Source organism: Daucus carota, chromosome 4 (assembly GCF_001625215.2).
Source record: "Daucus carota subsp. sativus chromosome 4, DH1 v3.0, whole genome shotgun sequence".
Lineage (NCBI taxonomy): Eukaryota > Viridiplantae > Streptophyta > Magnoliopsida > Apiales > Apiaceae > Daucus > Daucus carota.
The window spans coordinates 45,132,822-45,157,866 of NC_030384.2; the positions used below are offsets into that span (position 1 = coordinate 45,132,822).

The 25,045-nt window shown below is 34.3% G+C and overlaps 5 protein-coding genes and 1 long non-coding RNA gene across 11 annotated transcripts; 2 read left to right on the forward strand and 4 right to left on the reverse strand.

The window, feature by feature from the left end:
* Window positions 1-110: 110 nt before the first annotated feature.
* Window positions 111-2,265, forward strand: LOC108218085 (uncharacterized). The gene is made up of 3 exons (XM_064091268.1): window positions 111-810; window positions 1,060-1,677; window positions 1,774-2,265. Exons 1-3 carry the CDS (start codon window positions 453-455, stop codon window positions 2,046-2,048), a joined length of 1,251 nt encoding a protein of 416 aa, XP_063947338.1. The 5' UTR covers window positions 111-452; the 3' UTR covers window positions 2,049-2,265.
* A 3,727-nt stretch (window positions 2,266-5,992) lies between these two features.
* Window positions 5,993-8,991, reverse strand: LOC108217697 (cyclic dof factor 2). Its single transcript, XM_017390579.2, has 2 exons — window positions 8,700-8,991; window positions 5,993-7,463 (listed from the first exon to the last, which is right to left on the reverse strand). The coding sequence occupies exons 1-2, from the start codon at window positions 8,847-8,849 to the stop codon at window positions 6,294-6,296; spliced, it is 1,320 nt and encodes a 439-aa protein (XP_017246068.1). The 5' UTR covers window positions 8,850-8,991; the 3' UTR covers window positions 5,993-6,293.
* Window positions 8,992-11,035: 2,044 nt separating this feature from the next.
* Window positions 11,036-12,364, reverse strand: LOC108216556 (uncharacterized). Its single transcript, XR_010291529.1, has 3 exons — window positions 12,144-12,364; window positions 12,016-12,068; window positions 11,036-11,297 (listed from the first exon to the last, which is right to left on the reverse strand). It is a non-coding gene; the product is annotated as an uncharacterized LOC108216556 (long non-coding RNA).
* A 2,113-nt stretch (window positions 12,365-14,477) lies between these two features.
* Window positions 14,478-16,158, reverse strand: LOC108217447 (beta-glucuronosyltransferase GlcAT14A). Its single transcript, XM_017390279.2, has 4 exons — window positions 15,559-16,158; window positions 15,400-15,475; window positions 15,182-15,297; window positions 14,478-15,062 (listed from the first exon to the last, which is right to left on the reverse strand). Exons 1-4 carry the CDS (start codon window positions 16,082-16,084, stop codon window positions 14,545-14,547), a joined length of 1,236 nt encoding a protein of 411 aa, XP_017245768.2. The 5' UTR covers window positions 16,085-16,158; the 3' UTR covers window positions 14,478-14,544.
* Window positions 16,159-18,459: 2,301 nt separating this feature from the next.
* LOC108219220 (uncharacterized) lies at window positions 18,460-24,758 on the reverse strand. Of its 6 annotated transcripts, none has more exons than XM_064092401.1 (8): window positions 24,078-24,758; window positions 23,423-23,650; window positions 22,847-23,022; window positions 22,160-22,451; window positions 22,000-22,047; window positions 21,510-21,627; window positions 18,597-20,182; window positions 18,460-18,510 (listed from the first exon to the last, which is right to left on the reverse strand). In XM_064092401.1, the coding sequence occupies exons 2-5, from the start codon at window positions 23,584-23,586 to the stop codon at window positions 22,041-22,043; spliced, it is 639 nt and encodes a 212-aa protein (XP_063948471.1). In that variant the 5' UTR covers window positions 23,587-23,650; window positions 24,078-24,758; the 3' UTR covers window positions 18,460-18,510; window positions 18,597-20,182; window positions 21,510-21,627; window positions 22,000-22,040. The 6 variants fall into 6 exon arrangements, with proteins under 6 accessions (XP_063948471.1, XP_063948469.1, XP_017248031.1 ...); XM_064092399.1 differs by lacking the exon at window positions 22,000-22,047 and having other exon boundaries at window positions 21,485-21,627; window positions 24,078-24,131; window positions 24,437-24,755; XM_017392542.2 differs by lacking the exon at window positions 22,000-22,047 and having other exon boundaries at window positions 21,485-21,627; window positions 24,078-24,131; window positions 24,658-24,740.
* Window positions 18,745-20,565, forward strand: LOC108219219 (uncharacterized). Its single transcript, XM_017392540.2, has 2 exons — window positions 18,745-19,893; window positions 19,972-20,565. Exons 1-2 carry the CDS (start codon window positions 18,745-18,747, stop codon window positions 20,131-20,133), a joined length of 1,311 nt encoding a protein of 436 aa, XP_017248029.1. The 3' UTR covers window positions 20,134-20,565.
* Window positions 24,759-25,045: the final 287 nt, after the last annotated feature.

The following is a 25,045-nucleotide window of genomic DNA, read 5'->3' on the forward strand; positions in this document are numbered from 1 at the left end:
GATATATCAACTTAATCAATGTGCTTTAACTTATTCCCACCTAGAAAAGAAGTTACATAACAAAACCCCCGTTGTTTTATTAGAGGGATAACACAACCGTTACTTAGTTTAACTGTTTTGAGCAGATAAAATCTAAGAAACTATAGTATCCTCCTAACTCTATTCCAAACCTTTATTTTGTCAAATCTTTTGGATCTCATAGACAGCTGTAAGTTGTTTTTTCTCTTTACAATACAAAGGAGAGCAATGATACAAACCAAGAAACGCATCAATACTCTACTAGTATATATATAACGAGAAATTGTGGTGCTTGATAACATACTTAGTAAAAGAGAGGGAGTGTTAAGCCAGAGAATCGTGTGTTTTCAGCTTTCGTTTTCTACCCTTTTTCTGTTATCACCCACTTTTTTATTTACCATTTCTTAACTGTTTCTATTTCTTTGCGCAAAGGCATGGTTCTACAAAATATTCAGAGTGGTGGTGGTGGAAATAAAAATATGTGTCTTGATTTAAACTTTGAACCTTCTCCTGAGCTTTCTTTGTCCAGGGAAGAAGCTGCTTATTTTGGGAGGAGTGATTCTATGGATGTTCTTCAGGAGGGGTCTTTCCGGCGGGTGGGAGACGGTGGTGGTGTGGTGGATGGTGGAGTTCAGGTGAGAGGTGAAGAGAGGAGAAATGGGGCCCACCATGTAAAGCTGTGTGCCAGAGGACATTGGAGACCTCATGAAGATGCTCAGCTTAAAGAACTTGTTTCTCATTATGGCCCCCAGAACTGGAACTTGATTGCTGAAAAGCTTCCGGGCAGATCAGGTAATTTTTTTTATCTATTTACCTTTTTATACCGTGACAATAATAAATGAAATATATTCGGTACCTCTAGTTCCGTAGAAAATGTTATTATTTGTGGCCCTAATGTCGTTTTAATATTTTTCGGTGAAGGAAACTGTTTGATAGATGATTGTATCAACCGTTTATTAAAAACCTGGACCGATTATGATTATGTATAAGAGGTGACTTGTTTTATTTTGAATGTATAATTAAAAACAAAAATTATTACAGGGAAGAGTTGCCGATTGAGGTGGTTTAACCAGCTAGATCCAAGAATCAACAGGAAGGCATTCAACGAGGAGGAAGAGGAAAGACTCGTCGCCGCACACAGAATCTACGGCAACAAATGGGCCCTGATCGCCAAGCTTTTCCCCGGAAGAACCGATAACTCTGTGAAAAACCACTGGCATGTCATCATGGCCAGATTACAAAGAGACCAGAACTCTATTCACAGGAGAAGAAACAATAATGCCTCTTCTTCTACTACTACTATTGTTCCTGCACAAACGTTTTCTCTCGGTGGCGGAATCACTACAGCGCCTATTCCTGCTAATCAATATGATCAGGAAATGGTGAACATCGGAACCGTTAATGCATGCAGTGGTACCACATTTGTGTCAACAAACAAGAATATTATCACGGCATGCAGTAATGATTCCGCGACTATTTCTACAAACACAATCAGTGCGAGTACTGGTGATGAGTCCGCAGCTTCGACTTGCACTAATCTTTCACTAAACCATGAATTTCCTGTTTCTGTTTCGAGATTTTCTGCTCCGAATCATTTTCTGTCCAGGTTTAGTCCGCGGATCCTGGCCCCTCACCAGCCCTTCTCCTGGTCACACCTGGGTACTTTTTTTATTATCACTATTCCGCATATGAATAAATTGTAACACAAAGCCACATAATTTTCTTATTTATAATTAACATTTATTTCGTTTATAGGTTTACATTCTTTATCAGCTGCGGAGAATGTGGAAAATGATGCCAACAAGAAGGTACTAATTGGAGCGGAGGAGTTCAAGACAAACTCGAATGACTCGAATTCAGATGTGGTTTCAGCTTCGGTTTTGGTTTCGGTTTCTACTGCAACGGACTCAATAGGCAACTACAGAAGGATACAAAATAATCTGAGCTACAAAGACGCTAAAATGTACGAGCAAGAGAAGAAGGCACCGCGTTTCATTGATTTTCTTGGGGTGGGCAGTACTAGTTCGTAAGAGTCTGTTACTAGAAAATACTATTATAATATATTTAACTTTGGTGGGTCTGGGAAATTTACTGCAGTTTTTTCGAAGATTTTACTGCTTCTCGTTTGTAATTAAAAAAAAATAAATAATTGCATGTAGCTCTCATCTTTCCAGATGACTAAAGTGTTTACATTATTGAACGTACAACTGTCTGTGTATATAATCTGATGTTTGGGCATTATTTGGAGTTTGACGTGTCTATTTATTATCGTTAAAGCACAGGGATTAGAATATTAAAACTGGGTTTTAAAGAGTAACTAGCATAAAAGCCCGTGCGAGGCACGGGGCTCTAGTTTTTGCTGTATTTTAAATAATATTCATATATCATTATATTATTCTCGTACGGACCTTGAATTTGTATTATGTTTTAAATAATATCCGTGTGTCATCATATTGTTTCGAGCGTAACTATTATGTTTTACTTTTTGACAAAATATGTAAACATGAAAAATGTAATATATGCAACCTAATAGCATTAATAGTAATAATAAGTACTATTCCCTCCATCCCATTTTATATGACCCTTATTCCTTTTTGAGACATCTCTAAAATAATGAACTTACTATACTTACTATTTTTAAACACTATTTTTCACTATTACACCCATTACTTCTCTATTATATACTCTTTTATATTAAATAAACACTATTACACTCACTACTTACCACCACTATCTCAAATCTATTATTAAATTTTGATATATTCCACCACTTTACCCACTTTCCAACTAAATTTACTCTTTTTTACTACATTTTTCTTAATCTCCGTGAAAGTCAAATAAGGTTACTTAAAATCAGACGAAGGGAGTATATTTTAAAAAAAAATTATAGATTAAAAACTACATTTGAACTGATATTTCTATATTCAAATTCGTTAGGATATAGAGACCATTATCATATTATCAATGTTCAAAATTATATTCGAAATTAATACTGAAATTTTAAATTTTAAATATATTATACCTCATTAAAAGTATCTGTAATTTATTGTTGAAATTATTAAATTATTTCAACTAATATACCATGATTTTGATGAAAACTTGTTCTTGATATGTGAATTACGATATCCTAAATCATGATTAAATGAAGATGTGTGGTCCGCGTTGCCCTACATTTATTTCTTCTTTTTTGAGCGTACGTTTGCATAATTGTTAAAATGATACATGATGGAGCAGATCATCAACACATACTTTTTAGCATATGTTGCACACATTTTGTATAAATAAAATTTGAAACATATGTTGTACGTAAAAAGACATGTACCTTATTTTATTATAAAAGCATCAATTGAACTACTAACAGTATAATTGCAACCCAAAAATTTCTGACACTTTTGATGTGTCTTATCCTTTTATGTTTCATATCAATTATATAGTACTTCAACGTATTATATTTTTATTGTTAATTTAAAAATATTAGATGATTATTACTTTGATACAGTATGTTATAACATTATCTCGTTATAAAATTTTAATTTTCTATAATTAGTTTTTTGAGCTTGTCTATTAAGACTTTTGATGATTTTTCATGTAATCGTTATAAAACAGATCTCAAAGAAATGATTTTCTAGAATTTCAAATAGCAAAAAGAGAGTAGATATGAGTTAGGCATCATGAAGTTCATAAAACCATAAAAGATTTAGTTCAATTAGTCGTGTAGTTACTTTTTTAGCTTTGTGCAAACTCACATTTTTAAATATTTTGATACTCGTATTTGTTAGGAGTGATCAATGTGGCATATCATATTCAATTGTTAAAGATCAAGTCATATATTCGATATTTTGTATTATGAAAAAACTATTCTTGTTCTAGTCCTGTTTAATCAGATATTAGTTTTCATCGTATCGCGTCAGATTATCCGGTTCAGAATTAATTATATTTTATTAGTTTAATTTATAAATGATTAATTTAACTATAGTTTGAATCATTTTATTTAACTGGTATGTTATATGTTGGATGATGGCATATTAAAAATTATAGTTTTAAGACTTTAATATATATAACTTATTTCTCTGTGTTATTTTATTTAATAAAAGTAAAATTTATAACTCAAATCTTTTTAGTAGTTCTCGTAAACGCGTTTTATTATTATGTGGTTGACTTTTGATTAACAATATAAAATTTCCTTAAATTCACCTTCATATCACAAGTTATAGTATTTCAAATACATATATCATCAAAATTATATCATTAAGATATATTTTCCGACACCAAATTTGATGTATTGTCACTATTCTTATATCTATAATTTCTTTTAAAAAAGATTTAGTTACACATCAAATTCTGAATTCATATGTTTAAAATAAAAGAATATTCTAAATAGGAATATTCTTTCAGTCACCTTATTTCGTGTTCACCAAAATATTGTAATCTCTTTACAATTGTTAAAGATCAAGTCATATATTCGATATTTTGTATTATGAAAAAACTATTCTTGTTCTAGTCCTGTTTAATCAGATATTAGTTTTCACCGTATCGCGTCAGATTATCCGGTTCAGAATTAATTATATTTTATTAGTTTAATTTGTAAATGATTAATTTAACTATAGTTTGAATCATTTTATTTACTGGTATGTTATATGTTGGATGATGGCATATTAAAAATTATAGTTTTAAGACTTTAATATATATAACTTATTTCTCTGTGTTATTTTATTTAATAAAAGTAAAATTTATAACTCAAATCTTTTTAGTAGTTCTCGTAAACGCGTTTTATTATTATGTGGTTGACTTTTGATTAACAATATAAAATCCCCTTAAATTCACCTTCATATCACAAGTTATAGTATTTCAAATACATATATCATCAAAATTATATCATTAAGATATATTTTCCGACACCAAATTTGATGTATTGTCACTATTCTTATATCTATAATTTCTTTTAAAAAAGATTTAGTTACACATCAAATTCTGAATTCATAAGTTTAAAATAAAAGAATATTCTAAATAGGAATATTCTTTCAGTCACCTTATTTCGTGTTCTCCAAAATATTGTAATCTCTTTATAAATCGCCTTTTATAATAAAAGAAATTAATATGACATAGCCCATGTTGAAAGCCCATCAATTTTTCCTTTCAAAGATGCTCGCTTAAATCTCAGTTTTTGTGCTTATTTCTCACATTCATGACTTAAAATTTCTATAATATTGTATCGGTGCTCGTTTAAACTATTAAGTTAGATTTGAATTCGTTCATTTTTATTCGAATACAAATTATATCTATTTTTTGAAATCTGAATCATGCCACGAACCCGATTATTCATATTCTTTTTCAATTTTAAATTTATTTATGTAAATAATTAATTTATAGATATTAATCTATCATGTAAACAATATATGAGACTAAACTGAAATAATAACTCATCCCAAATAAATAAGATATTGAAACGAATATAAATACAAAAGTTTTAAAGTATGTAATTAATGCTTTTGAATAACAAACTAATTGTTTGTGTAGCTCAAGTGGTTTCAGTGATGTATTTGTATTGGAGAGGTCTTGAGTTCGAGTCTCATGGATAACATCTTTTTATATATATATATGAGAAGAGGTTAGGTTCGGAGTTAGGCTCAGGTTCGGAGCTAGGTAATTTATTTGCTCAGGAGAGAGGCTTGACACGAACCTGTTGGGCTACTATATATATAAGTAGATTGCTTCTGTCAATCGTATAGAACTATGTGAGATGTAGTAACGGTTTCTTGTTATGTAACGGTGAGGACAAAACTTCGACCATTACATCATAAACAAATCACAATGGAACACAATTATTTTCTGTTTTAATATTGAATTTTTTTAAATATCTGTGAACACTTCTTTCTAAGCACCTTGTTTAAGATCTTGAATATATGTGAGCACTCTGTACAAAATAGGATGACTAAACATACCAAATTAAGGTGAACAGTAAAAGGCTGGATCTGATAACTGAAAATTTCTTTGATAATTAACTTAAAGAATGTGAGAAATTCATACACTAGGAAGCAGTGCTAATTACTTAATCAACCCCTAATCCACCTCTTTAATACAAATACATAACTTACTAATCCCCGGATCAGAAGAATGCCAAAAATTTAAGCATTTTCAAGCAGCTATGAATTTCAAATATACATTTGAGAACAGCCTCCAAAGTATACTGCCTTTTCTACAAATCAGCCAAATATATGGCAAATTCCAAGAACATGATTCAGCGGAATGGATTTTAATACCGGTGGTGCTTTCGATTAATTAGTATTGCTCTTTGCTCTGTTGTTAAGTGATGCATTAACAGAAGGCTCAATACCTAATGTTTTCCAGACGGTGCTCTTCAAAGCTTCACCTGAATCATCAACTCTTAGCGTCTTTGGAACAATAACATGTTTCTTTGATTTATTGGCTTCTATCAAATCCTCATCTCTTGGGTGCTTGCCCGTGATTTGGCAATTGGTGCCAGATTCAGCTAATGGCATATTGCCTGTGGGGATGGGCCAACAAGACAAACCCCAATATGCAGCAGGAACAAACTGCATTGTAGTAGACGTACAAAGGCCGGGAACTGCCATAACTGGTGCAGAAAACCAGTTCATTTTATCTGTTTTGGTGTCATTTGAATGGATAGTTGGTTCAGAGGAGAACTGAGCCGCCACCATAGGAGATGTAGAGTTCCAGCGTGGATTCCAAGTAAAACCCCCTTGGGGAGTGGGGAAGCATGGAATGGGTTGTCGCGGTATTAAGAGTTTACAGGACTCAGACAAACCACCTTGTTCATCTCTAAAGACCTTCTGAAGTGTCTCATCATCTTGAACACTTGTCAATGATGAACCACACTGAGATTGCTCCTCCTTAATCTCTTCAATAGAACTTTTATTAGCACATGTCATCCACTCCTTCGTAGCAAGAACTCCCATGGTTTCACATTGTGGTTTCTCAGAATCGAATTTATGGAATTTATCATTTTCGGCTGAAGTTACCAGAGTCTTCAGAGAATCATTACCTGGGATGACATGACGATCAACAATATCAGGGTTTTTGTCAATCGCACACTGCACTGTAACACGAGGGGCCAGTACTTGCAAATATTGAGCTCCTAATTGTTTATTTTTTCTACGACCTGCACCTACGGCAACTTTCCTCATATTCCCACCATCCGTCCAATATCTTTGGCACTTTCGGCAGAAGTGCCTAGGCTGATTGACATTATAGTTATTGAAGTAACAGAACTTGGTTTCTAAACTAGTGCATCTAGGGCATGGAAGGATCTTGTCCGGCTTTTTAAGAAGTTTTTCTTCTCTAGTATCTGTAATCTCTGTTTTATCCACCTTCAACTTAATCCCAAGTGGTGTTTTATCTTTGTTGTGTATTTGATTCTGCTCGTCAATCTCAGAAACAGATGATATTTCTTCTTTTCCACAATTCTGCAAAAGTAACAAATTTCTTCCATAAGCTACCGAAGGAGCAACAACAAGCAACATTTACTATTCATTTAATTAGCAAGCAGTATTAATTGAATAAATAATAGAAAGGGAAAAAAAAGAGTAGATGACAAAAGCAAAGTAGTTCGATCCAATTTTGGTACTGATGTGAAGAAATGAATCACCACTCCCACAAAAAGAAAGTAAACACTCAGCCCCCACCCTCAGTTAACATATGTTGAATTAATGAATGGCCACTTCGTCATAAGGTCCATCATCAATAAGGAAGCTAAAAAGACATGTTTAAAGTGCAGATATGAAGCAACTTTTCATGTGGTACAAAGATATTTTTGAGTACGATTGTTAAAATTAATGACTTAACCCTTCTTGTAAGTCCAGGGACAAAATTATTCTATATCAAGTAAATTGACTATAATGGTTTATAACGTCTACCAATCACCAAAATTAAAATTGAATCTCAATTAAGGTCAAGACCCAACCCGTAATAAGGTATAAAGTCTTTATTCTAGTGGTACGAGAACAAGTGAAGGTATAAGTTTGAAGGTCTTGGTTTGTACCATAATAAAATGTATAGTTTTTATTTTTAACAAGAGGTCACTTGTTTGTAATTGTACCCCTAAAACCAGTCTCCCAACGAAGAAATAAGGGTAAGTCTATGCACTCTTGCAGCGAATAGATAGTATTGGTATACCTAGGATATTGCAGGGGAAATCAAAACTACAATGTTAACAAAGAAAAATCTTGTGTGAATGTGTGTATAGACTAAAAGTGTCTAACAAAGATTAATAATACTTCACAAATGTGATCTTGTTAATTACTTCATTTGCGAGATTTGACATGGCTCAGTACAATAGTACATTAACATATAAACATTGCAGATGTAATTTTAAAAGCATCCGTTAAGCTAATTATACAAGCCCAACATATATATACAGATGGAGTTATGTTCAAATTATAATCATCAATAACAAAAACAATGTAATTGCATCAAACTCAAAACACCATCTCAGATTCTCAGCCCAAGGGTTTGACTCGTGGTCAACGTAAAAATCGCAAATGTTCAGAATATAATTCGACATTATAAGAATCAAAGCGCAAGCACAATGAAATACAAAACATACAATATCAACTAAGATGAGTACAACAATTGTATTAGAATGTTTATACGCCATAAATATAGACATGGAAACAGATGTATATAAACAGATGTATATATACCTTTGGATCGGAAGTCACCGGAATCTGAGGAGTCGCATCGGATTTCCGGTGAAGAGTCGCCGGAGAATCAGATTTGGGCAGCGCAATGATCTTGCCGAAGAGCTTGATGGCCGGATCCTTAACCTCACACATGGCTTCACTGTTGTTCATTGTACGCTAAGGATGTGTTGTAATAAACTACATACAAACGTTTGTATGTAGCATCAGATTGTGGGAGGACAATGGTCTGGGGCGACAATGGTTCGGCGAGGGAGACCTTTTAAAGACAAGAAGCAAGCGCCTTTAAAACAACAAAAGTGCTTAAAAGTGCAAAGGGTGTGACCCCCCCAATTTCCCTTTTTCTTTAGCAAAGTAGTAGCAGTATTTTTGATGAAATTATTATCATAAGAAAATTCTGTAAAATTGCAAATTGCTTGAATTACACAAAAACATAAAAACAGAGTATATAATTATTTTTAAAAAAAAATAGATAATCGATAATAAACTCCAATCAGACATTATTTGAAAATTTTTACCACAAATTATAATAATTGCTAAAATGTATTGCGATCACTATTAAAAAGCACGATTTCAGATATTGAAAATCGAAATTAATCGGTTGACCTACTGATTCAGAATTTATTTGAGATTTAAGAGAAATTCTCTCGATAAATTAATTTAAAATGTAATTGACAAAATACTTTTAAAATTAATCACAAATTTTAAATCACCGATAAAAATGTAGAATGAAAGATGCTATGCGGGAATCCTAGTCAGCAAAAAATTAAGTATCTACAGCCAGGAGATTTGGAGGCTGCGGAGAGGGGGTGAAAAGTGGGTGACTCAGCAACCAAAAGTGGGACCCGAAAGGACTTTAACACTTTTTCGGATACTAAAAAGGTGGGTTGGGGTGGGTGCACAGTAGGAGACTAAAATGACGTATACTTTACGCCGTCTTTGCTGTCTCGTACATCTCTTCTTTCTTTTCTAGCTTTAAGCCTGTTTTATACTCCCTCCGTACCTCCCATTTCTTATCAAATGGGTTGGTCACGGAGATTAAAAAATATGTATAAAATAGTAAAAAAAGGAAGAAAAGTGGGTGAAATGGTGGGACCCATTGATTTTTAATGTATAAAAAGAAAATAGTGGAGTAAAAATAGTGTGAAAAGTGGAGAAGTGGTCGAACCCATTAACTATTTTTAGTAAGTTTTGAAATGTAAAGAATTGGATGGGACATTCAAAAAATAAAGTGTAAAGAAATGGGAGTCGCGGGATGAAGTAGTAGCTGCTTTTCTCTTCTTTGTTTCTTTGGATAAATAACCTTTCTCTTTTTGCTTTTACTTTTTTGACCTTTATCTTTTACTTTACCTCTTTTTTACTTCTCTAAAGGAAAGCAGGTAGTAGAAAATAATAAAGCTGGGGAAAAATTATCGTTTGACTTGTGTTCTGGATTTGATGCCAATAATGAGATGTCTTTCTACTCCTTTAAATTTCTAGCTGCTTTTATATGAAACTTTGATAATTTAGAATTTTTAAAGTATCAGTTCAAATTAAAAGTGAGATATAACAATATTTTTCGTTTTGTTGTTTCGAAATTCTGAATTTATTAATGTGTGCAGAGATCGTTTTCGCCTTTGGTTTTTGATTTTTTATTTATCAGGTCAATTAAATTGTTTTATTGCTGCTGTTATATAAAGACTTTTTTTATCTTGTGATATTTGGGCCGTTTGGGTTAGCTTAAAAGAAGTGACTTCTTGCTTATAGTAAAGAAGTGGAGTAGAATTGAGAAGTAAATAAGTTAATAAAGTGTTTGGAAAAGAAGCTGAGAGAGAAGAAGCTTCTTAAAAATGCTTCTACTTCTTTACACAAACGGGTCAAGAGAAGCAGAAGCCAGAAGCACCTTCTGCTTCTCTCAACCAAACAGGCCCATTATGTCATGAATCTGATTCGTTGGATTAGAATTCTGGTGGGCTCCGAATTAAGTCGAGCACTGAAATATTTCCAGGAGAGATCCTACAAATGTTAATTGGCGGCCCAATAAAATAAAAGTATTAACATGTATATGGGCCGAGATTGAGATCCATTTATACCTTGGACAGACAGCTTCCAGTTGAAGCAGATATCGTAATCGTGAATTTTCTGGACTAGCCATCATGAACTGAATATTCGATCCAGATTCTTCCACTATTTGATGATGATTAAATACTTATATTTATTTATATAATAATTTTAGTATCACACATCTAATAATTATTCGACATTATTTGTTTACAATAAATAAGACCATTATTTTTATTTTTTTAGAAATATACATCAATAGGTTTTTTAGACTGACCGAACATCAAAAAGCAATGTAATACACGAAATCAAGTACTTAATGCAAGCTAAACATCATTTATCTTTGCTTTTTACAAGTAACAAAGAAAAAGAGAACATGAGTGATACAATTCTATATAACAAGTACGAGTATTAATCTTCATCTTGGATTGAAGCACGTAATGATCAAACAGTGCCTGGCGTCTTAGGGTCATGACGATTGTTGGCTCCAGTCCCAGGATAGTCGGCGCTTTCAAAATCCATTCTCCCTTCCACCACTAACATCTCTTTCTCTATGGCTTCCTACAACATATACCACTTGTTTATCATAACAATAACTAATTGGCTTAGTAAGCAATTTAAATTAATACTACTGAGGAGTAGTGGTTTTGACTTTTAAATGTATTTTGGTCAGTACCAAAAACATGATTCAATCTGTTTTCAGATTTTCTTTTTCAGGATAGAAATATATTCGACATCATTTTATTTACGGGAAATTCTTTTAATAATAATATGTGAAATATACATATTTTTTTTTGAAGGAAACAGATATACTATTAAAAATGATTTGGCTACTGTTGGCAGCTGACACAGCGGTTGGTAATCGAATCAAATTGATTATTTTGCATTGCATGATGGGGTTTGACTTTTATGATACCAGGGTAGCCAGTGCGTAGCGGTGGTTGTGATTGTGAATACTGAATTTTGACTCTTGTTTTCTACTACACCTTCCAACAAAAGGTATACAAAAGCTTGTTTAATTACTTGCTGTAACAAAATAAAAATAAAAAGCATACAAAAGAAAGGGGTTGTTTGAGCACGTTAATGAAAGCAAATGTCACGCTTGTGTCAACTATACAGTCTACAGCAGGCCTGATAATATTGATTAACATAGTTATATTTGAATAATCAAATACTCTCGGAAACAATTCGAAAAATCATTCATTTGCTAATCTTATTCGAGATTTTACTAGAAGCACAGGAATAATGAGAGCAAATATGCATAGATATAGATGTGAACCTGAGTTTGAAAATCTTGGAGTGCAGGGATAGCCTTAAAGGACTTGAGGACTCCTGTTCACATATGTAAAATCTAAGCCTACAAAGCAAGGATCCTAGGCAAATAATAGAGTGAATAAAAGGACTTACTGGACGTGGGAACTGCAGAAGTGGAGCATACAAGAGAAGATAAGCAGAGGAACATCACAAGCAGCAGCTGAAACACAGACCTCGTGTTCTTCATACTACTCAAATGTCAAAACTAGATTATATTGTATAGATCTGTGACAAGATGACAAAGAGGCTGTGTTTATATATATGGTTTGTTGGAGAGACAGCGCGAGAGAGAGAGCTGGAGATAATATGTGGAGAAGCTGATGACCTTATATAGAAGCTACTAGCCTATAATTATTGAAGTTTACCGGTATGTCATGTGCAGGTGTACTTTCTACTGCTAAAAGTTTTCATTTTCGGATTCACTTTCTATAAGTCGTTTTAGTATACGATCAAAATATCTGAATATTTATTTGAAAATAATAAAGAAATGGACGGAAGCGAGTGGATTTTTTTTATGAGATGATTTGAAATTTTGATTGAAAATAATCTTCACCGGAAATATGTTGGAAAAATTATTTAGTAGATGTTTGGATAATAGAAGATGATCAGGATTCGAGAATGAGGATGAGCGATATAAGAACGAGTATTAAGCCTGATTTAACTATCAAATACTAGAATGAGTCTCCTTGCACATCTGGAAATGGTTAATCTAAATACCAAAACTCTTAATCATCAATTTAGTTAAAATGAGAGTTTTAAGCGGTGGCCCTTAACAAAGAATTAATGGGTTGACACCTAATTAAAGCAGTGTGGGCTAGATTCGGGTACAAATAATGCAGAAAGGAGCAAGGGACTGATGAAGACTTTTGTCACCTAGTATTCAACTCAATCACACTGCATATATTTCCGTGCCATGTTTAGGTTGACATATCAGAGACCCATGGTCTGTTTTGGATAGGAGAAGTCATTTCGCTCTGGAAATTACAGCACTGCCTATGTCTTTTTCTGAAACGGTTTTTCTGTGGTGTGTCCGTGGGTACACACTAGACAAACTATTTCTGAAAATATTAGTATATATATATTTGAAATTAATTTTAATTTTAATCCTAATAAAAAATAACCATATGCAATTAGTGACATGTAAAAGAAATGATAGAGTGCTCTTTATTTTTATTTTTTCAAAATTATAATTAACAATATTTGATTATTTCCCTAAACATTAATAATAGACATTTTCAACAAACACAAAATGACAAAAAGTGAAAACATCAAATCAAATTAAAGCATTAAGGCGGAATAGGAGTGATCGGCACCGCCCAAATCGATGGAACGTCAACCGTGAAGACGACACGAGCAGCATACAGTACATGAGGTTGTGACTTCTCACCTTATTACCATATCATAATATCATGTCTATGGAATGCTTTCCCATTGGGTATTGCATGAGAAATGGAGCCCCATCAGATAAATTAATGATCAAATTTTAAATAATTCACATGGAAAACTATTCTCAAAGAATAAATACATATTAAAATCTATTACTATTATTTGTTCAGTTGATTTTGTGATTAATATAATTAATTTTGATGAATTACCTACATACAATATCTTCATGTTAAAATTATAGTCTTATGTAGTTATGTGGCCTTTTCATGATTAAATTGATCAAAGTTTAATTATAAATAAAAAAAATATTATTTTTTTTAAAAGTTGAAAAATATATATTAAAATAGATCAAATATATTTATAATGATAATTTTTTTTAATATTTCTTAATTATATAATATATGCTATCTGTTGAACAAAATTGAGTTAATTTAGATTAATGAACTCAAAACAAAATTATTATTTTGAGATGGATGAGTCCGTCGAAGTCAACTTAATAACATTAACATAGATATATTGTTTTTTAAAAGATTTTAAAAAGTTATTTTACTCTAAAATATCAAATAGAATATGAATAACAAAAAACTTAATAAATAAAATTAGAAAAAAACTTCCCATAAAATTTAAAATGAGTTCTTTTTGCTGGTTTGACATTGAGTTGAGTATTTGTATATAAATTTAGGATAGATAGGAGAGGAGTGGGGGGAAATTCATACTCACAGTGAAACCCCACCAAACCGAATTATTCCAAATCCTATCATCATGTTTAATGAATGAACTAAGTGCATTTGCCACTACCATTAAGTTGATAAGGACTATCCTTGCCGCTCCACTTTATACAATTATGACAATCAAACAATTCATTTATCATACTTAAGCAAGTTGATCATATTTGGGACACTATGCAACTTGGCTTCACAAGTTTAGTTGTAAAGTACACTACACTCAACAGCACGCACTCAAGTAGCATGAAATTAGCATGATAAACCTTTGATACTTCCAGAATTATTGAAGAGTATGTGCTTATCAATTTCAAACAGGTTTCTCTTGTGGAATAATGTCAATTTATATTTACAAAAAAGTTTTACAAGCATCAACTACAACATGATTATTTACATTGCCTGGTTTCGAAATCATCAGTATACAGAGTTTTCCTCAGCAAACTTCTGAGCCTCCTGGCGCCTGTTCCGGGCCTCAACAGGCCAAACTTCTCCCTCTGCAAACCCGAACAGCTTTCGGTTGAATTATCTCTCTTATAACACCATCCTCCTGTAGTGAATTCTCCGTTTTGTCTGCTCAATAAGTCACGATCTATCCTGTCAAGAACTCCGTGATCTTGCTTGAATTTCCTAGCGAATGGACGGTGGCTGAGGATCATTTTTCTGTAATCTCTGAATCCGAGTAATCTAGGATGCTGTTTTGGAGGATAGTCCCAGGCAATGTAGTGGAGATCATGGTTTACGGTTGTGTTTCTGTACTCCTCTGAGTTGCATATAACAGTCTGAAAGTACCCTTCAGGCGATGACACGAAATTCGTGTAGTACATAAGCAGAGTCCTTGGCAAATTCTCCCACCCCACAATGCAGTACTCTGCAAATGATCTTGATAACACAGTCCAAGCTGATCCTGAAGACAATCATCGCGCAACTTTGTAATGTACTCAAGATTTATGTGCTTAGGCAAAGAAACTTGCTATTTCGCCTAATCGATGTAGCAATCTATTAAATGCCTAATAAACTCAATACCTGTATAGAGCTTGAAGGCTGTTGGAACAGGCCTTTGTTTATCAGCCCACATGATCTCTGATTTGTTTAAACTGTACAGCCCCGGGTCTATCATAACTGGATTTGCTCTCTTATTCCTGCAAATTGAAATCTTTATGTAACAGAACCCTCTGATTATTATCAAAACTCCTCTGTTTTTAAGATGTTTAAAACATAATTGCAGGAGAAAAAAGCCTTACACTTTCCAGCCCAGATTACTGCTATGTTGTACAAAGTTAAGGTCCCTTGGCAAGTCAGAGAAGGCAAGAATGAGATCTGCATCGACGTAAACCACAATGTTAGCTTAAACCATAGTTTGAATCTACATCAGCTACGCTTAAAAGACCTTGATTAATTACCATCTTGAGTTACAAGCGGATAATCAGAGGCACTGAGATTAATAAACCAGTCCCATTCACTTGCTTTCCTCAAGAGTATCGACATTGCATGTAATGTTGCAGATAGCATAGTTGGGCCTCTATAAGTAACCAAATTAGGCTTATCGACTACCCAAACATTTTCCATTTGCTCGAAAACGTCATAGCTGGGAACAAATTCAGCAATCTCCGAATGCTCCTCCTCACTGGCCTCACTGTCCATATGAATCAAGTAGTAATTCCCCGGATGGTACAGCGCGAGCACGGTCCTTTTCAGCTTCACAACATCCCCTTTCGACGCGGAAATTAAGTAAGCGAATCTGACAGGGTACGAAGGTTCAGGGATTACCAGAGGCTTAGATGACCATAAGGTGGTGACATTGTTGAATGTTTTGAAAAATGCTGACATGTAAAAGAGGGAAAATATTAGTGAAGTTAAAAAGAAGGAAATGAGGTAGCCTCTGAAACTTGTTACTTGAAACTTTGAAGAGATCATTTTGGAAACCATCTGGGAGAGGATAAAGATTTGTGAAACGGGGTTAAAGATTTGAGGATTAATATAAGGGATTAAACAGGAATGGTGTTTTGTTTTAGTTAAAGATGAGATTAATGAGAATGGCAACAAATTAGCAGACTTGAGTAGATGCTGAAATGTAAGAATTAGCTGACAAAGAAACAATTATTAATACATTCGATATGAATTAAAAAATTGCATGCATATATTTTTTTTTTTAAAGTAGAAACCCGCATCCAGGAGACAGGCTCTGATCCATGAGGCATAATCACCAATTCTGCTCCCTTCGGAAGTCGAACCTGTGACCAAGAGGATACTTGTCCCCTCTTTAACCAGCTGAACCAACATGGAGACTATTTTTTTTTGAGTTCGAAAACTTCAAGAAAATACTTTTTGCTAAAATGAATCTTAAGCTTTCGGCTCATTAACGAATAGGCGGAGGGGGTCTTCGGGTTCCATGTTTTGGGAGGAATTTGATTCTTATTTCGGTTGTATTCAATAATATTCGTTGAATAATATTCCTAGCACTTTCAGACATGTATGCCTCACTTCGTCGTATCCCCTTGAATCATTAGCAGGCGTTTTGCTGAATGAAACCGTTAAACTTTAATATTTTATATTGGTTAGAATATTTGATAAATACAAAGTGTTTGTACCCTTCCTTTGCAGGATTAAATAATTATTCTATATTAATTTATTAACATTTTTGGATCAATCCGTTATTAGTCCGATATGCATATACTTAGAGGTTATATCAATTTTTAGTGAAGTAAATTGGTAATCATAAGAATAAAAAATAGTTTTTACAAAAACTTCTCGACTTAAAGGATAATTTATACTAATCGCCCATACTCTTCCACGGTTAATCGAGTAATTGAGAACTAATCCAAATGCTAATTGAAATAACAAAATACATATTTAATTTATCAAATCTATTGTAGATTTGTAGTAATACTCCGTAATCAAACAATTTTAAGGCAACTTACCTAATGTTCTGGTTATGGGCCTTATTACATGAAGGCCCATTTTCATTATAGCTTGAGTGATAAACACAAGCGCAGACTGGATTAAATGAATTTAGGGTCGTTTGGTTCAGCTGATTCTCGTATCAGGTATGGGTTTTGTTCATTCCAAATATGGTGCTTGGTTGTCTATTTTTATAATCTGATACCCATACCTCAAACCCACCTGGAATCAGATTTGATACCTTAGGGGGAGGTGGGTATGAGGTATCAAATGAAAATTTTATTAATTCATTTTTATTTATAAAGTTAAATACAATCTCAAAACACATAAATTAAATATGATATTTTTTCTGAAATAAGTTATATTTATTTTTATTTACTATTAATTAGTAATATTAATTATTACTAATTATTTATTTTCATTCCAGTACATAAATTATTTATTTTCATTCCAGTACTAAACCAAACACAAGATATCAAGAATGATTCCTCAATCCCATACCAGCTTAACCCGATTCCTGATTCCAAACCAATACCGTTTCCTCAATCCCATACCAGTTTAACCCGATTCCTGATTCCAAACCCATACCGTCTCGTGAACCAAACGACCCCTTAAAGTATTCAACTGCTCCCCCATTTCAATCAACTAAATGTCACTTTCGCATAGTGTCAGTATTTAAACCTCAAATCTTGCTAATCAACTTTTCTTAAATTAATGAATGATGTCGACACTCTCTGCTAATTAATCGTTTCACATTACTTTAATTAAATTCAGCTTATGCCTAAAACCCAGAAAAAAATAAATGAAAAGCGTCCGATGCACCACACCAAAATATTTGATATACTATTTCTTAATAATCTTATTTTGTTTCTGGGACAATTCATTTCCAATGTATATTCTTATCCAAACAGAAGCGTAATTTCTTGTGAATTGAATAATTGATTTAGCGTACGGGGAATGGATTCCTGTCAACGGAATATTATTACAACTTTAACAAGTGAGTAGTTGAAACGGATGAACTAAACTTTTAAAAGAACAAACACCACCGCACATTAACCACTTTAAAGTTTTTTCACTTTATTTCTTTCTTTTTACCTTCTTAATTTAATACCGATACGCATCTTCAGGAACAACCTAACTGCATCACGAGTAACGTTTATATAAAGCTCCACAGCTCTTGCTTATCACGTCACCTCACCTAGCTCATATAATTTAGTTCATAAATTCAAAACGAAGGTTGTTGAGTAGTGGCAAGTAGCAACAGGTCAATGGTCATTGGTCATACGTATTCGGGTTCGGATTCCTGTCGGATAATTGTTTTAACGTAATTATAATGAATAGTAAAAGCGATAAACAAATGTGCTGGGGAAGACTGAGAACGAACTGCTGCAAGTAAACGATTATAATATGACTTCGAAGATGTTGATGATTTTAGTATTGTGAACCGTAGCCACCTAGAAAGTGGACGAACAATAATTATATATTGTCTGTTTATATGGTTGAATTGTAAGCTGCAGATATGATTGAATAAACTGCATACCTGTCACTATCTGTCAGCATGGCAGCAATTAAGGAACTTCAAGTCCAAGCAGCTACAACTACAAAACCCAGAAAAGGCTGATCATTCATCAAACAGTCTTCTCTTTTTATCGAAATTTTTTGGTTTCTGCTCAATCTTTTGAAGCAAAATGCAGGTACGAGATTCCAATGTCAGCCAATTCGAGATGAGGCCACCTGGGAACTTTCTTCGGAAGCTTTTTCAGAATCTGTTCTTCCTGCAGTTTCTCCTGATTATAGTCCTGGTGATTTTTCTCACGATCCGAGGCCTCGTCTCTGCACATAGCCACCATTTCCGGCCACAACAATGGTATCCGCCAATTCTTGGGTCTGTAGCATGTGCTGGAGTAGTTAGTTTGTCTTGGCAATTGATGAGCAGCTACAACCCTTCAAGAACTATGAGAGCAGCTTTCTGGATTAGCCCTTTATTGACGTGTGCTGCGGGGATCCTGTTTGTTGCTATCGGCTCCCCTGGAAGTCTAGCAGCAGGAGCTCTGGCCATAGTTTCAGCAGTAATACAATCAATTTACTCTTGCTGGGTCAATCCCAGATTAGACTATTCATGCAGAGTGTTGTCTACAGCCACTGCATTCAGTCCAGCTAATACATCTGTGCTGCGATTTCTAGCAATTCTAGCTAGTACTCTCTATTCGTGTTTCTTGGTTGCTGGGATTGGAGGAGCCTCCGCCACCAGAAGTGCCTTAGATAAGCTATTCATTTTCCTCATCTTGTTGAGTTTGACATGGACTCTGCATATAATCAAGAACACCATTCTAGTCACGCTCTCTCGGATCAAGTACATGCAATTCGCAGTTGGAATGGATGTTAATACAAAGGACGCGTTGTATGAAACACTCGGTCATTTAATGGGAACTATCTGTATCGGCTCAGCCCTTCTACCCGTTCTGAGTGTTGTAAGAGGTTCAGCTAGAGCCATAAGTTTGATTTCAGGGGATACAGATGAGTTCTTGTTCTCATGTGCTAATTGCTATGCTGGAGTAGCTTCCCGGCTTGTTGCCCATGGGAACCGATGGGGATTCGTCCAGGTGGGAGTTTACGGGAAAAATTTCGGCCAAGCCTCAAGAGATACATGGGAATTGTTAGGAAGAGGTGGGCTGGAACCAGTCATTGAATCTGATCTGACCAGCTCATTTTGCTTCCTCTGTGGAATGGCAGGAGGATCAGCTAGCACTTTAGTAGGTGGCACATGGTCACTTTTGATTCACAAGAGTTATGCCACAGAAGTGTCAATCTATGCCTTCTTGATAGGATACTTTATGGTAAGAGGTTACACAGCACTGGAAATGACCAGCATCTATTTTCAGACAACTAATTTTTTTTTTTTTCCTGTCTTGCAGACTCGGGTGTCAATGGCATGGCAACAGGCTTGCATTTTAGCATATTATGTCGCATATGCAGAAAATCCACAGAACCAAAGACTTGACCCGACAATCTCAAGTCGAATCAAAGAGATACAGAGATTACAGCAAATTCAAGAAATCCAGAGATCACAAGTCTAACCATCAGAAATGGTGCTCTGGTAGCAGAAGACAGAAGTGGCCTCATTACCTAAGGAAGTTCATGACAAAGGTCAGACAACATGATCAAAAATGTATATGCAAAAAAAAAGCATGATAAAAAATGTGAAGGTGATGACAACCGCGCATACAATACAACCGCTTCTACAGCAACAAAGACAGAGCTACTCTCGTTGACCCCGCAGAAACAAAACTTGATCAATTGTTGGTAAGTTATGTAATCAATGGCCAAACGAAGTTGCGATGCAAATTACATGTTTTTTCATTATACCATGTGTTCATTATAACATGAACACATGATATAATCTTTATGTCCCATATACCCCTTATGACACAATCTAATAAGGAGTTCGACAAAAGTAAACGCAAGCTACTGTAAAATAATACTTTATGCAGTAAGGATAATTACAAATATGAAGTAATGGGAGATCAAGAATGATGTCATAAACCACCTCAAGGCAAGTTGTCACACATGCTTGCATATCATTTTTGTAAATCATAATTTGAACAATGCTCAAATATGCTTATTAATTCTTTTGTGAATATTATTTTCTAAACTAAGCAGAAACCATCTTTTCACAACAATCTGAATAAAAACTAAGGAACAATTAATCATATCGTTGTTTAAGTAGATAAGATATTATATTCTCATTCTATAAATAAAGTTAGTAGTAGATGACCAAGGTCTGCTAACTATGATTTGAAATCTTTCTGGCATAAAATATTCTTGCAAGAGCAGCAGTTTTGCAATCAACTTCTATTAGGACTTGTACAGTCATTGTACTTCTTCAAGTATATACCATGCAAACTAAGCTCCAGCACTATTCACAGAAGTCTAAGGCAAATCACATTTATATACCCAGGCACTCTGCTCTTTGTTTTCTACCATCTTTTATTCTACTAATATTTACTAGAATGAAGCACCAGAACTTCCCAAAATCTGCGAGCTAAACATATCTATATTTTCTCTAATCTTCACTACTATCATTAACTGAGGTTCCGCAAAACTCAAAAAAATGTAAATTAGAAACATAGTTGTAAAGGACATGGCTCCTTTGCCTAAAAAGGAATTTTATGAACACTTAACTTGAGACACTCACAGTCTCACACTGATGAATTCAAAACATTTAAACTTGATAGCTGAAGAACGATGGGCTATCAATTAAATAATAATGATATATTATGCATTCCAAGGTTACCCAATTTTAGGACTTAAAAGCATACTTCATAGTACAAACTGTATATGGCTGTATATATAAACATGAAAATGGAAACTTAACAATATAAATATCAAAATTAAGCTACAAGTTTTAGAAGTTAGTAACAATGCTACCCTGGTTCAAGGATTAGTAGACAACCCTTAAGTGAAGTCATATCGTAAGTTAGTATCAATGGCAGCAGTTCTTTAATTAGGTAGCAATTCGGTCCTCCACTAGCGAGTGTCTCTGCAAGACCTCCATAGTTTCTACTGCAGCACTGTCAATACAAACACAATGTTAGGGATACTGGAATGTTAATGAACATGAAACTGACAACAAAATTGCCAATATAGATGTTTCATAAACCGACCTATCCTCCATTGTACTCTATATATTCAGTAAAAAATTACGAGGGTTTTTAATATCAAAGTTCAAACAGATCGCTCCTGCTTCAGATGGAAGGTTTATGCTTGATAATTCAGCAATTTAAGTCTTTTCTTTTTAAAAAAAAATCTATTATGGATATACAATGCAGGAAAAAAAGTAGGAATAGGACAATTCAGAAGTACATAGTAAATACTGACATGAACTAACATAAAAGAATTATTGACATTGAATTCAATAAAAGATCTTGTGAAGACCACTTAACCTTTAGCAAAGTGGTCAACTTGGCTCGATAGCACAGTCCTATTAGCATCTAGAATTTTTGGATAGCAAAAACAATAAAATGAAAAGGAATTGTATATACAACAAATCAACAACGGTATAGCAAAGAAAATAAAATGAAAAAAAATAATTCAGATGCTTACCTTCCAGGCCTGAGAATCTTGTACTTTCCTATGCTAGTAAGGTCCACAACTGTTGAACCAGCACGGCCAGATAGAAGCACCCCACCATCATATACATATGCACAATGTTCCCACAGTTTCTCGAAGTCTTTTATGTCAACACTGCTTGGCTTCCCACTAAGATTTGCGCTAGTCAATGCAAGTGCACTACCAGAAACCCGAACAATTGACCAAATAAAATCACTGTCAGGCACTCGAACTCCTATGCTATTTAATCCAGGATTCAGTGACTTCTCCAAAATACTTAAATTTCCTGTAAAATATCCAAACTCTAACATCTCTGATCACAGAACATTTAATTAAAGATAAACAAAAATATAATATGAAGTGATGAATTTAATCTAAAACTGCTCTGTCATGCCCATAAATTAATAAGCGCAAATTTTTTTCTAGAGAACTAAGTGAGATTCTGGGATTAAAGCTAAGATACTTGTAAGAAGATGCGACAGAAAACAATCGCTACCTATCAGTTAATACAGATTGCAAGGAAGATCAAGGCATTGTACAAGTAAGTTTGGATTCAACTACGAGGGTAATCGAACCAACAACCTGAATTGAATTCTCTAAACACTAACTTTTAAGATAACCCATAATAGGTAGTTAATCACTTAGCTTTTAAATAAAAATTTAAGTCGCTAAGAAACAAACCTCGGTTTAACACCACAGTTACAGGTCCTGGAAGTAAATTATCAAGCAAGCAGTGGGGCAGATGATCCGTTACTGCAAGCTTCCCTATGTCCTGTACATCTGCGACACAGATTGCAAGTGGACTTGTATATTGATGCCCTTTAATTTCATATATCCTATTTACAGCTCCCAAAGAACTGCAATATGCGTCAGAATTATATTACAGTGACCACCAGAACTAGAACTATAAGTGATATGAGCGAAGAACTTTACAAATAGCTTATGTACAATATTTCTAAAAATGAACACAATTCAAGGATTGAATCGAACCCTGCAACTTATGAAAAGAATTGCTAATGTATTAAGCGGGTTTTATGATTCGACAGTAACTCGCATAAGCTGTGATTATGTAACTCTTACAGGAGGTTTCAACTTTTCAGAGGATAATCTAACCAACGTGAAACTTCAGCAAAGACTTAGAGCAACCTTTGTGGAATGGAATGAACACATGAGTGCATTCCTGTGAAATACAAATCCATATTCCCAAACAAAGAACATATTAATTAGAAAAAGTTCATAATAAAATAATATGCATACCAAGCATCACAAGCAAATCCATAGAGAGTATCTGTAGGAACAGCTATGACCTTGCCAGCTTTGAGGGCTATAACTGCTTCTTTGGTAAGTTCTTCAGTAACAGTAATAGGATGCACCAAACCCGGCCTAAGCGATCCTGCAATTGCTCCACATTCCCAAGCCATCTTCCTTCGATGGTCCCTCTCCCTCAATCCTCTATCAACTCACCACTTTCTCAGTAATGCAAACCTATGCACCCATAACACAAGCAATACACATATACATTATAATTGACGATGATCGTGTGTAATTTATCATACTTCGTTGGCACCCATTCCAAAAATCACACCACTTATTTATAATTAACTTTCTATTAGAATCTCTATCTCTATCTCTTTTCTGCACAAAATATCCTTGCAAGTTAGAGCAGCAATTGTGCATAATCTCTATCACTTTTATTTATAGTATGTTTTAACTATTTTTAGGCTTTAGCTAAGGGTTCCGTATGTTTGGATATGCTCTTAGCAGGGAAATTAAACATTAGTCCTAATATCCAAACATTCAAACAATATGCATATGATCAGCTCTGTGTACAAACGACAAGAATCTATTAGAAATTCTGAAGAAATTAAAACTAAAACCATAAACTATCACTATGCAAATAAAGGGAAATAACCTTATACAGTCCTGTAAGCATTCCACGACACCTGGACGACAAGGAAGGAGTCCGCTGCATGAGCGAACAGGAAATTTGCTTTAGTTATGAATGCAAGTCAAATTAGAACCAGGAAATCACTGTCAAAATTCGATATCCATGGCAATTTGACAATGATTCCCTGGCTCTCCATGATAGAGTCCACATATAAGCCCCAGCACTCCCACATTAGAGGTACGGTGCTGAGACGTTTTTCTAACACTTTGTGATTTTAGGAGAACACGCCGAAAACGTAATTAGAGGCGCGGTTATGAATATCCAGTTACTTACGGGAAAAAACAAAAAAAAATAAAAAAAAATCAAGTTCAAGAATCAGCTACATTTACGAATTGGAATCATGGTGAGAGTAAAGGCAGTGAACTTTCCTACTGGAAGCAAGTTAATCGCGTTATAACTCAAACTTGAAGCGCTATTGTGTGTTTGTAACCCTAGAGAGGAGACGTGAGTTCAATAGTGTATATAACAATAAGCCCTAACAGATTCTGTATGATTTTTCGGGACCGTAACGGACTTGTAGACTCGAGGGAGAATCGAGGTCTACCAGCTCTTGCTTCAGGCCGGCCGATTCAGAATTACAGCATTAAAAACTTACTCCCTCCGTCCCAGTGATTAGTATACGTATGGGAAGGGGCACGGAGGTTAAGAAAAAGTATAATTTGGTGATGAAAAGTAAGAAAAGTGGGTTTGGTGATGAAAAGTAAGAAAAGTGGGTGAAGTGGTGGGACCTATTAATATTTACGGGGGTGTATTCGATTGGGATTTTAATGCATTGTTTTTAGTCTATGGATTTTAATGGATTGTATGGGATTTTGATTTTGTGCGGATTCTTGATGAAATGTCGCAGAGTTGATAGGATTTAGGTACAATGCTTCAAAATCCCATTGAATTTGGTGGGATTTCAAAAAACTTAAAATACACTGAAGAATGCC

Coding starts and splice junctions, on each gene's coding strand:
- LOC108219220 (XM_064092399.1), bottom strand. CDS start 23,586: ATGGCTTGGGAATGTGGAGCAATTGCAGGATCGCTTAGGCCGGGTTTG. Junction 22,452..22,846: donor AACTGTGGTGTTAAACCGAG/GTTTGTTTCTTA, acceptor GATATTTTACAG/GAAATTTAAGTATTTTGGAG. Junction 21,628..22,159: donor AAGATTCTCAGGCCTGGAAG/GTAAGCATCTGA, acceptor TTGTATTGACAG/TGCTGCAGTAGAAACTATGG.
- LOC108218085 (XM_064091268.1), top strand. CDS start 453: ATGGTTCTACAAAATATTCAGAGTGGTGGTGGTGGAAATAAAAATATG. Junction 811..1,059: donor AAAGCTTCCGGGCAGATCAG/GTAATTTTTTTT, acceptor AAATTATTACAG/GGAAGAGTTGCCGATTGAGG. Junction 1,678..1,773: donor CTTCTCCTGGTCACACCTGG/GTACTTTTTTTA, acceptor TTTCGTTTATAG/GTTTACATTCTTTATCAGCT.
- LOC108217697 (XM_017390579.2), bottom strand. CDS start 8,849: ATGAACAACAGTGAAGCCATGTGTGAGGTTAAGGATCCGGCCATCAAG. Junction 7,464..8,699: donor CGGTGACTTCCGATCCAAAG/GTATATATACAT, acceptor TTACTTTTGCAG/AATTGTGGAAAAGAAGAAAT.
- LOC108217447 (XM_017390279.2), bottom strand. CDS start 16,084: ATGGTTTCCAAAATGATCTCTTCAAAGTTTCAAGTAACAAGTTTCAGA. Junction 15,298..15,399: donor AGTAATCTGGGCTGGAAAGT/GTAAGGCTTTTT, acceptor TTCAATTTGCAG/GAATAAGAGAGCAAATCCAG. Junction 15,063..15,181: donor AGCCTTCAAGCTCTATACAG/GTATTGAGTTTA, acceptor GATTGTCTTCAG/GATCAGCTTGGACTGTGTTA.
- LOC108219219 (XM_017392540.2), top strand. CDS start 18,745: ATGCAGGTACGAGATTCCAATGTCAGCCAATTCGAGATGAGGCCACCT. Junction 19,894..19,971: donor TCTTGATAGGATACTTTATG/GTAAGAGGTTAC, acceptor CCTGTCTTGCAG/ACTCGGGTGTCAATGGCATG.